This window comes from Brassica napus, chromosome C6 (assembly GCF_020379485.1).
Source record: "Brassica napus cultivar Da-Ae chromosome C6, Da-Ae, whole genome shotgun sequence".
NCBI lineage: Eukaryota > Viridiplantae > Streptophyta > Magnoliopsida > Brassicales > Brassicaceae > Brassica > Brassica napus.
Genome location: NC_063449.1, coordinates 19,999,446 through 20,012,057, shown reverse-complemented (window position 1 = coordinate 20,012,057; position 12,612 = coordinate 19,999,446). Strand labels below are relative to the sequence as shown.

At 34.8% G+C, this 12,612-nt stretch overlaps 1 protein-coding gene across 2 annotated transcripts; it reads left to right on the top strand.

The window, feature by feature from the left end:
* Positions 1-8,454: 8,454 nt before the first annotated feature.
* Positions 8,455-10,671, top strand: LOC106383079 (peptide chain release factor PrfB1, chloroplastic). 2 transcript variants are annotated; one of them, XM_013823192.3, is made up of 7 exons: positions 8,455-8,708; positions 8,806-8,868; positions 8,944-9,164; positions 9,241-9,444; positions 9,540-9,755; positions 9,895-10,081; positions 10,234-10,671. In XM_013823192.3, exons 1-7 carry the CDS (start codon positions 8,552-8,554, stop codon positions 10,536-10,538), a joined length of 1,353 nt encoding a protein of 450 aa, XP_013678646.2. In that variant the 5' UTR covers positions 8,455-8,551; the 3' UTR covers positions 10,539-10,671. The 2 variants fall into 2 exon arrangements, with proteins under 2 accessions (XP_013678646.2, XP_022566034.2); XM_022710313.2 differs by having other exon boundaries at positions 10,212-10,671.
* The last annotated feature ends 1,941 nt before the right edge of the window (positions 10,672-12,612 follow it).

The window sequence follows — 12,612 nt, the reverse complement described above, 5'->3', positions numbered from 1 at the left end:
TCTTGCTCAATTAGGATTGCTATTTACTTTTAAAACCATAAAACAACAAACACTTAGAATTAATAATTTGACTAGATTTAATAGGTTCCCTAGCTCCTTATGCATTCAATCCCTAAGCACTGCAACTGAACCTCTTATTTAAGAGAGTAATTCTCTCCTTAGAGTAATTTGAGTGGTATCATATTCCAACAGCAAAGTTGATATCGGGTCGAGTACATGTTTGAACATAATTCAAACTCCCAACCACCAATGCATATGGAATTATTTCCGTTTATGTACGCTCCAATTCATTCTTAGGACATTGCATACTGAACTTGTCCCCCTTCTGAATTGGAGCTATTCCTGCAGAGCATTTCTCCATTTTATATCTCTTCAAGATCTTATTGATATATCCTTTCTGAGACAAACTTAACAGTCATTGTGATCTATCTCGAAATATTTCTATCTCGATCACATAAGATGCCTCACCCATATCTTTCATTTCAAAGTTCTTGGAGAGATACTTCTTCACATCATGTAACATATCCATGTCATTCGCAGCAATCAAAATATCATCAACATATAGGACTAAAATCACAAACTTACTCCCACTGATCTTAATGTAGATACATCGATCAACGATGATCTCTACAAATCCATATGACGTGATGGTATCATTAAACTTTATATACCATTGTCGAGAAGCTTGTTTTAGTCCATATATTGACTTTCTCAGGTTACACACCAAATTTTCTTTTACTGCGACCACGAAACCTTCTGGTTGGTCCATATATACTTCCTCCTCAAGATCTCCATTTAGAAAGGCGGTTCTCACATCCATCCAGGTGAAGCTCAAGATCATAATGAGCCACCAAAGCCAAAACAATTCTAAGAGAATCCTTCTTTGAAACTGGAGAGAAGGTCTCTTTATAGTCAATGCCATCTTTCTGGGTGAAACCTTTAGCAACAAGGCGAGACTTGCGTCTTTCAGGTTTACCGCTCTAGTCGCGTTTAGTCTTATAGACCCATTTACAACCAATGGTTTTGAAACCATCGGGCAACTCTACTAAGTCTCATACATGATTATTATCCATAGATTTTATTTCTTCTTTTGAGGCATCAAACCATTCTTCAGAATTGTCACTTTCCATGGCCATTTTGAATGAGATCGGATCATCATCCATGCTCAAGTCACATTCATTTTCAATAGTGTAAACTACATAATCGTTTGAAATGACAGATCTTCTTTCTCTTCCAGATCGCCTTAAAGGTATTTGTGGTTCACTATTCTCTTCTTGAATTATGACATGTTCATCAATAGTATCTTCAGCTAGTGGGACTGGCTCATCATTATGTTGTCGTATTGTGTCATTAGAGTCTGATGCAACAATAGGAACAACTACTTCAGGTGGAACTACAGGTGAAGAAACTTCAACATAAACTTCATTAATGTCCACTTTTCGTGGTTCAGCACTCCCAGTAGTTTCACCGTTTTCAATGAACCTAGCATTACCTGCACTAACTATTCTTGTATTATTGTTAGGACAATAAAATGTGTACCCCTTTGATTTTTCAGGATAGCCAATGAAAATTCCACTGACTGTCCTAGAATCAAGTTTCTTTTCATGTGGATTATATAGTCTTAATTCTGCTGGACAACCCCATACACGTAAATGTCTTAAACTAGGTTTTCTTCCCGTCCATAGTTCATAAGGAGTCTTAGGAACCGCCTTACTAGGAACCCGGTTCAGCACATACGTTGCAGTTCTTAATGCATATATCCACAAAGAAAGGGGTAATGAGCAATTACTCAACATGCTCCTAACCATCTCTATTAAGGTACGGTTCCGCCTCTCAGCTACACCATTCTGCTGAGGAGTACCAGGCATTGTGTATTGTGCACCTATGCCCCTACTTTCAAGTAACTTTGCAAATGGACTAGGACATTGTCCACTTTCATCGAATTTTCCATAAAATTCACCACCTCTGGCAGATTTCACTATTTTAACCTATTTATCTGACTGCCTTTTCACATCGTCAATGAATACCTCTAGGACATTCACAGACTTAGACTTTTCATGCAGTAGATAGGTATATCAATACCGTGAGTATTCATCAATAAATGTGATGAAATATTTTTCGCCACTCCATGAAGGAGCATCAAAAGGGCCAAATATATCAGTGTGTAATAACTCAAGAAGCTGAGTGCTTCTTGTGGCTGGTTTCTTTAAAGTATGTTTCGTCTGCTTTCCCTTAATGCAGTCTATGCATACATCTAAGTCACTGAAGTCCAACTGAGGAAGAATTTCATTCTTTATTAACCTCTTAATTCTTTCTTTGGAAATATGACCTAATCGTTGATGCCACAAGAAAGCAGAACTTTCATTAGTTGCGCTACGCTTAGTGCCTCGACTTTCAACATTAAATAGGGATTCAGAAAATTTTGCATCAAGGTTGAACTTATAAAGTGAATCAAATAAAATACCACTATCATAAAAGTAATCATTTCGGTACAATGTGAAAACACCATGTGCAACCTTAATACTAAAACCTAACTTGTCCAACCTACTTACAGAAACAAGATTTCTAGCACACTCAGGTACATAGAGACACCCTTCAAGATCTACATGACTTCCAGTGTCCAAGATCAATCTATACGTCTCAATTCCTTCTATTTGTGCCTTCATCATGTTTCCCATGAACAAGTACTGTTCAGGTCCTCTTATGGGCTGGATCGAACTGAATCCCTGTTTAATATGAGACACATGAGTAGTAGAACCAGAATCTAATCACCAAGTATTATTAGGAACTTCAACAAGATTCAATTCATAGCAAACAAAGCTGTAATGTTTACCTTTCTTGTCGAACCAATCCTTCCTTTTAGGACAATCCTTCTTGAAGTGTCCTACTTGCTTACAAAAGAAACACTTCTTTTCCTTCTGGATTTGACTTTGAGGTCCTCACGAAGTTCTTAACATTCCTTTTGTCCTTCCTACTTGATGTTCTTTTCTGCTACTGGCACTTCCAAGACCTACGAGGTTAGCAACTTGATATTTCATCTTCCTTAATCTCCCCTCCTCTTGAATTAGCATAGCCTTTAATTCCTTGAAGTTCCATTTATCCTTAATGGTGTTGTAATTCACCTAGAACTGGCTAAATTCAAGAGGTGGAGAGTTCATGATGAATTGGACCAAGAATTGCTCATGCCCCTCCATTTCCAATGTCGTTAACTTTGCTGCCAGATTAGACATGTGTGTCAAATGATCATGGATTGGCTGAGACCAGTCAAACTTCTTTGTAGTTAGCTCATTCATGAGACTTCGTACAATTGACTTGTCAGCCAATTCCGATTGTGAACACTCCTTAATTTTCTCTATGAATTCCCTTGCTTTCTCCGTCTTAGGCATCAATGGCTTAATACTTTCCGCCATCCTCAACCTCATAAGGTTCAAGCTCAGCCTGTTAGATCGCTCCCATCTCTCATAACAAGACTTTTCAGATTCGGAGCTATCTACTGTAATAGCTGAGGGTTCCTCATCAGTTAGTATGGCGGAGTCTAAAGCCATTACACCTAGTGTAAACCGGATTTGCTCGAACCACTCACCATAGTTGAGGCCATTAAACTTTACCACAGAGTTAGCAGATGCAAACACATTTGATGAAGCTGCAAGCATTCATACATCTTTACCCCTTAGTACTTTGAGACTTTAATATATATTCAGACTAATAGAAACTTTAACACTTATATTTTAAATAACCTTTGGGCAATAATTAAATATAAATACTTTCATTGATGCTAATTATATATTCTTTAATATTAATCAAATCAACACTAGTCAAATAAATATGTTATTTTGGATATACATATTATTCACTACAGTAGAAAAATGATTAATTCTTTTTTTATTATTAATTATATTCAATGATCCACCTTTGGGTGATCTCATAGAATATAAATAATAATTTAATTGGTCATTCAAACTTTTATGTCATTTAGCATCCCTGTTCTTGATCAATTATAAACTCTATAATTTTTAATATCTATATGTCATATAACAAGGTCACTTTGGTGACTATCATATTATATACATATAAACATTAAAATATCTAAGGGAAAACAACTTAAATTGTGTTAATATTTCATAACACAATTACTTGATCATTAAAATGCAGCGGAAACATTTTTTTTTGGTTTAATTATTTATTTTAATTTAATAAAATAACAACTTTTTTAATTCAAATATGTATTTACTTTGATAGATGAATTACCATGTGCTAACAGTCATGCGTAGGCTATCAAATATTAATGAATAACAGAACGCACTCTTTCATGCATGCAATCTTACGTAACGATTCAAACATCAAATAAACTCTGATTAATTATGAATCTACTCTCATTCACGAATGATTTAATTAATAATCCAGATATTTCTTATCGCATGATGCTAAACGTTAATATTAGGAGTGCAATTCCTTTACGGTTATTACCGAAAATGTAAACCTCGTGAATTAACAATATTCCAAAATATTTAAGGAAATTCACTAATTTACTTCACGGTAACAACAGTAAAACCCAGATTTCAATTCAACAGTTTTATTAAAACAAGCATATTAACCCACACATGAACCGTCGTGACTTTTAAAAAATCAATCAATATTTAACCATGCAAAACACCTTTTACGACAACTATTGTTAACCGTATTGCATCATTAGACACTTCCATTTTCATTGTTGTCGTACTTGATCATTTAAGTTCAAAAATTCAATGCGAACGTTTCACAAGCATCACTTAACAAACAGATTCAGTCAAGGATGAATTAATCAAATCTAAGATGGCTCTGATACCACGTGTTAATTTATTTCTTCACCAAGACCTAATTTTGATTTCTCTTAATTCAATCCTAACATGTTTCTAAAGAAAGTAGAAGCACTAACCTTGATCCATGCTTGGATGCAATCCCACCAATTCCTTGACTCCTCTTTAACCTTCTCTTTTCGGTGATTTCCTTGATGAACATAGAATCTCAAACCTTCCTTAATCACTCTTGTTGATAATCAGTATTATTATTATGTGTTTTGAAAGACTCTCGTTTTCTTACGTACGTATAAGACAATGCACACGAGGCTTTTATATCAGTTAAAGAGTTGTGTGTTGCAACACAACTCTTCGTAGTTATAATAACCGTAACACAACGTACACTGATATATATTATATACCATTATTTAATGTATGTAACATATATGCATATAATCATGAGATTAAAGACATTTATAAATATAAGGTAAAATAGGAGGGTTATCAATACACCCGAATCTTATATTAGAATCTAAAAACATTAATATAAACTTGAATTTTATATTAAAACAATAGATAGATAAGTCATATAGAATATAAAATATTCTTACATTTCTAGGTTCCTGAGCATGATCATGGATCCCGCACTCGTCCCATCTGATTCTGCTGAACCACAAACAATTGACATTGATCCGACACGAGAAACGAGACACTACACATATGGACCGAACAAACCAACCAGGCCTCAACTACCGGAGGAAGTCAAACGTAACGGGTATTAGCACCCTCTAGCGCCCCTGGATCTACGATACCAGAACGTTCGGCCTAACGAGTTTGGAGTCGATTAAATGAAAGAACAGCGGAATATGATTCGAGCAATCGGGACGAGGAAGTGGCCGAGCTACGAAGCATGCTCTACACCCTCATATATAAGTCACAGGGCCAGGAGATCTCGAATTGAACTATAGTCAATCGACTGGAACAAGCCCAGAGGGAACTCATGGCACATTGAACTGGGCTCTCGAGCGATGAGACATCAATCAAAGCCTGCAAGTCGCACCCCATGCCCCAAAGACAAAGCCAATGAGCATTTTGAACTCCCGAGTTCCCAGGTTCCAATATGTATGTTTCGAGGTCGGGGAAACATCGAGGTCAACATCTTGACCCGGAATGGTCCATCGGAGTCTGAGTTTCAATGGACTGGACGAAATCTAGACAAGGCGACAAGAGCATGAGAGCCCACCGGTTCGCGTTCAGATTTCTATCAGCAGAGCTCTAAGATATTTTGCTCGAATTAGACTAATATTATTGACAATGAATATGATGAATACAACTCGAAAAGAGTATTCAAGGTCTCAAGGGAGTCAGTCAAAAAGCCTTTGTATATAAAATGGTAATCTTGGCTTGTCTTTTACATTCCTCATCTCGCTCCAACTATAACAAACACTAGATTTTGACACGTGTGGGCACGCATGTGTATTTAAAAAAAAAATTTGTTTTTATGTCATTATTTAGGATGGCTAAAAAACTTGAATTCGAATAATCGAACCGATCCCAATCCGAATAAGTAGTATCAAATCCGAACCTAAATTGATTAAATATCCGAATTATTCAAAATTTTGGTATTTGAAGAATTGAAACCTAATCCGATCCGAACCGAAGTATTTTGGGCATCCAAAATAGATTTATATACTTATATATATTAATTATTTTTAGATTTAATATATATAAAAACATCCAGAATATATATGATACTTTTAAGTTCGTTTAAATACTTGAAAATATATACAGATAATCAAACGTAAATATCTAAAATAGTTAAAATATACTCAAAACTCCAAAAATACTTAAATAATAATTAATTCTCTATCCAAATATTTAAACCAAACAAATTTATATATTAAGTTAGGTACTCTGACATATGTTATTCAAATTTATATGTGCTATATTCTATTTTTATAGATTTGTTAAAAAAATTGAAGCATATGATAAATTTTATTTTTAAAAAAAATAATTTAAATTGTTTACCCAAATCTGAACCGAATCCTTAAAGGTCTGAACCGAACATGAAATCCCAAACAGACCCGAAAACAAACCCGAATGCCCACCCCTAATCACTATATATTATATATCATATATGTGTCATCATAGGTTACAAAAATATGTGTTATCATATAATTAATCGTATTTTATATGTACCATCAAATAAGTAATCTTATAATTAATAATATTTTATACATACAATCATATAAATAATCAAATATATTATATTTTTAAATTTCAATGTAAAATATAAAAACCATAATTTAAGTTGGTGTTTGAAATTGAGTTTTGTATTGTATTTTTCTTATATATATTGAAAACATTTTTATAATTGTTATTGGAAAATATGTTAGTAAAAATCAATTTTTGAATATATGTATATTTTGGAATGAATTTTTGGTATAAATCAATTTTAAATTATTATTTTGATTTGAATATGTATATCAAGTGACATAAACCCATTACTTTTTAATATAATGTAATGGACTTCAAATTTTTTTAATAGCATAAGCCATTACTTTTTTTTTCTAACTTACTGGTATCCATGTTTCCAAACAACATTATATTTATTTATTTACTACTATCAATGTTGCCAAACAAAAGCTTAAAATACTTCTAATTTAATAAGATAGATGCTATCTCCTGGAACAGAAGTGTATGAAATGGATAGCGATGCAACAAATGAATCACACCCACCGATTTGTTGTTAATATAAGATTGAGAATAAAAATAAATAAAATTAACGAATCAGTTAATTTATCCTGCAAAAAAGTTAGAAATCATCTTGTTATTATTTTTCTGTTATCATGTTCTACTCAAAACTGTATTTTGTTACATGTTTGAATCCATATCTATCTTATTAAAGTTTAAGTACCAATATGAACTCACCTTTAAAATTACCTCTTAACTACACCTAATGCCAGTGAAAAATAACTAATCCTAATTTTTAACAGTAATTAATCTTTAACGAAATGTTTCTTAAAAATACAATCAATTAATTTTATTTATGGTCAACCTTAATATTTGTTTCAATTGACAATATATTTTAACAATTTAAATATTAATATACATAAATAATATAAAACTGACATATAAGAAATAACAATTCAAATAATTACTTACTTATTATATTACTAATAATTTCATATGCTCTAAAAGTTCGAAAATACAAACAACATTCAATACTGTGTATAATTAGTATATGATAAAAACAAAATATTCAACACAAATAATTATCGAATGCTAATATAACAATATTTATATACAATAAACATATATTGTATGTTTTTAAATGTTAAAACAATTATTCGCATGGGTGCGGATCAAAATCTAGGGTGTAACCGGTAATCATCACAGAAACATTGGGAACGAATATGAAAAGAGCAAAAATGAATAAAATTATAGGAATGATGAGGAATAATGATTATTTATCATATTTAGCAGATGAATAAATTTGTTTTATATTTCTCTACAACAAGAAAAATAAAAATGAATAGAAAGAAAAAAATATTCTTATGAATGGTAAAATATTTTAGGAACTTCAAGGAATACATTGTTCATCTTCAAGGAATACATTGTTTTCTTTTATCGTGTTAAAGTTCTGTTTGATAATAATAAAAATAAGATGTAAAAATAAAATAAAATGTGAAACTGATGACGTGGGGGCTAGGTTGGTGTGGATAAGTTGTAGAAGGGAAAAGAAGCGATTAGATTTGGGGAAACAGCAGAAAGGAATGTCGATGGAGGTCACCGTTCTCAGACCTCTTGTCATCGCCGGAAAACCTACGCTTCCTCTTCTCCGACCGAAGATTCTCCATCTTCTTCGTCCCTCACTTCCGCTTCGTCTCCCCCATCTATCTTCCTCTTCCACCTCTCGTCTCACTTCTCCCCGTCCGTTCTTCTCTCAGTCTATAGCTGCAGTTTCAAAATTTTCGTCTTCATCTGGCTAACAATTTTCTTCTATTTTTTGTTTTGTTTTGTGTTTCAGTATTATTCGCTACACAGGAGAGTAACCTGAGCGAAAGTGATACGAGTGAGTGGGTGATGCAAGGTACCACTTTAATTTGAGATTTGTAGTTTCGAGAATTTTAAATTACAGGCTTTTGATTTTCCATTATGGTTATAGATTTTTATACGTTGAGGAAGGATGTAGAAATAGCATCAGCTCGTGTTGAAGAGATTAGAGCTTCTGCTGGTTTGCAGCAATTACAACACGAAATTGCTCTGCTGGAGTCAAAAGCTACTGATACCTCCTTCTGGGACGATCGTGCTAAAGCTCAAGAAACGCTTTCCGCCTTGAACGATCTCAAAGATCGGTTGCGCTTGCTCTCTGAATTCAAATCTATGGTACCTGATTCTTTTGAATTGCATTGTCCTTAAAAATTTGAAAGTTGTCTTACTGTGTTAATACTTTCTGAGCCAGGTTGAAGATGCGGAAACGATTGTTAAGCTAACAGAAGAGATGGAATCTACTGATGTTAGCCTGCTTGAAGAGGCCATGGCAATCATCAAAGACTTGAACAAATCCCTTGATCGATTTGAGCTAACGCAGCTTCTGTCAGGACCTTATAATAAAGAAGGTGCGGTAGTCACCATTACTGCTGGAGCTGGAGGGACTGATGCACAGGTAATCACTGTTTACCTGACAATCCTTTGAATTTTTCTTAGAGGCTAGGCATCTGTGTGTTTCCTATAATTTTTCTTTGATAACTTCCAGTGCAGGATTGGGCCGACATGCTACTTAGGATGTATATGAGATGGGGGGAGAAGCAGCGGTACAAGACTAAAATTGTTGAAATGTCGGCTGGAGAGGAAGCAGGGATTAAGTCTGCCACCCTTGAGATCGAAGGGCGTTATGCGTATGGTTACCTTTCAGGGGAGAAAGGAACTCATAGGATTGTACGACAATCACCATTCAATTCCAAAGGCCTTCGCCAGGTTAATTAAGCTACTCCTCTTACTTAAGTTTTTGACATGAACCAGTTCATGAAATTTCATATGATTTTGTACGCATCTATGGTAATAGCAGCCGCTCACTAACGTGGAGCTTTAATGATGTTTTGATATTTGCACACAGACGAGCTTTTCTGGTGTGGAGGTGATGCCGCTTCTGCCTGATGAAGCAGTGGGAGTTGAAATACCAGAGGAGGACCTTGAGATTACTTTCACGAGGGCTGGTGGAAAAGGAGGACAGAATGTCAACAAGGTTGAAACTGCTGTTCGCATTACTCACATCCCTACTGGTGTTGCGGTCCGTTGCTCAGGTTTGTCCTTGCGGTCTCCACTAATCTACTCTATGTTGGTCTACGTAAACAACCTGTAGTGAAGAATCTGAATATCCCGCATGATCCTTTTTCGCTCTCTCGCATGTTGTGCGTTACTGATATATGAGAGATGATTTTATATTGAGTGGCAGAGGAGAGAAGTCAATCGGCGAACAAGACGAGAGGTCTAGCCCGACTAAAGGCGAAACTGTTGGTGATTGCGGAGGAGCAGCGTGCGACTGAAATCAAGGAAATAAGAGGAGATGTAGTGAAAGCTGAGTGGGGGCAGCAGATCAGGAACTACGTGTTTCATCCTTACAAACTGGTTAAGGATGTCCGAACAAGTCATGAGACTTCAGATATCACATCTGTAATGGATGGTGACTTGGACCCTTTCATCAAAGCTTACCTTAAGCATAAGTACACCTTAGCCATGGCTTCTGTTGTAGCCAACTAGAACATTTTGATAGGTTTCTTCTCTTTTATTTCTCTCATTAGATAGAGTCATCTTCCTCTTACACTGTTCAATTTACTATAATATCTTCAAATTTTAAACAGATAAGCTTAATCAAGATCCTAATGCAATTCAATTCTGTTTGTAACTGCTATAGGAATGGTAAATTCACAATGTAAAAAGGTATATACCGTATATTATTGAAATACCTTCAAATCGGGACACTTTAAGATGCTACTTAGACGGTACGGCCAATACATAGGAAATATGGTCACTTGATTCACAACTGTCTGAAAACTCATAACAGTCCTTTGTCAACACTAATAATCAATATATTGTCACCGGCTATTAGCTTCCTATTTTTTTGGAACAACTTGAAACTGACTCCCTCTTTTTACAAACAAAAAGAGCGAGTTAATGTGTGAGATGGATGTGAGATGGATCCTTTCTTCAACACCAGCCATGCCAGCTCGGCCCAATGTTCCAGTTATGCATCCGAGAATGACAGTCACTGATTTTATTAATGGAGAATCAAAGGAATGGATTTTGGATTACTGGAAAATTATTTTGCCATGATAACATACCTCGAATCGTAGGGACACCTTTTGCTAGAATTATACAAAGAGTGGACAATACACAGTCAAAACTGGGTAGCACATATTTTAGTGAAGAATGATGAAAAAATGAAGGTCCTGAAACTCAATATAACCAAGCTTCAAGCATTTGTTTGGAAAATAAAGGCACATCAGAAGATGTGTCATCTTATTTCGCAGCTTGTAACATGACATGTGGAGGTAACGAAGAACCAGAGACGTCGTCATATGCGATGTGATAATTATTTTCCAAGATGTGGAGAACCCGAAGAAACTGTTACCCATGCTATCTTGAATGCCCACCAACGTTACTGCATGGTCTTTAACAACAATTCCATCTATCCCTTGCATTTTTCATTTACCGAGCATTTATGCTAATATGGACTATCTTTTATGGAGAAAGAACAACATGAAAGAACCAGAATTAGACATGGATCATTATCCCTGGATAATACGGTATATCTGGAAAGCTTGAAATGATAAACTAGGGGGATAGACATGGATCTTTTGAAGCTAGTCCGGTATGCAGAAATCGAGTGTCAAGCGTGGTTAAAAAAATGAGACAATACCTTTATCGCCACAAGAAACTCCTAATGAGGAAACAAAAGTCTGAAGCTTGGGTAATATTTGTATGGATGGTTCATGGATCTCTACAACTCAGTTTAGTGGATCCATATGGGTTTGGATGGATAGCTTAGGAAATATTCAACTTATGGGGACCAACAACTTAAGACGGAAAGAAGATACTTTTCACACATAATTAGAAGCATTATGATGGGCTATGGTCTATGGAAAGCATACTTCTTCATTCAACTTGTCATAACTTTGGTACGGATTGCAAGGACCTGATTACAATGGTAAAATGACCCTCATGCATGGCCGAGCTTCTTAACGGAACTGGAGGTGATAAAGACTCTACAGCTGTGTTTTCCAAACTTCAAGATCTCGTACATCCTAAGAGCGCAAAATGTAATTTCTTATTCTTTAGCTAGGAGTGCAAGGTTTTTCATAGAGAAATTTGTTTTATTGGTTGTTATATTCCAGTCTGGTTATCCAGACCACCTGAATAGCCGTTCGTAGTAAAAGAAAAAGGGAAAATTTAACTGTATATTTCACACACAACTACCGAACATTCAATTATTGCATTTATTTCTTCTTAAAAGAATCTGCAATATACTTTTATTTTATTTTCCAGATTTGGTAAACTCACCCGAATCTATTTTATCTTCCAAATTGAAAATTTTGACTTTTCATCCATCCGGTTTAAATTGAAGCTAGATTTTAATCAGAGCTTGGAAAGTGCATATTTGTTTTGAAATTAAATAAATATTTCTAAATGAATTTCCATATGATAATGTATATGTTTTGACACATTTATCTGGAACCAAACCATACCAAATTGAAAAAACCGAAACTAAAATTTGAATTGAATTTCATAAATAACCGAACAGATCATATATCTATAGAACCAGAAAATTGAAGGA

Excerpts from the sequence above, each read along its gene's own strand:
- LOC106383079 (XM_013823192.3), top strand. The coding sequence starts at position 8,552 with ATGTCGATGGAGGTCACCGTTCTCAGACCTCTTGTCATCGCCGGAAAA. Across the intron at positions 9,165-9,240 it reads TCTCTGAATTCAAATCTATG|GTTGAAGATGCGGAAACGAT; the intron begins GTACCTGATTCT and ends TTTCTGAGCCAG. Across the intron at positions 10,082-10,233 it reads TGTTGCGGTCCGTTGCTCAG|AGGAGAGAAGTCAATCGGCG; the intron begins GTTTGTCCTTGC and ends ATTGAGTGGCAG.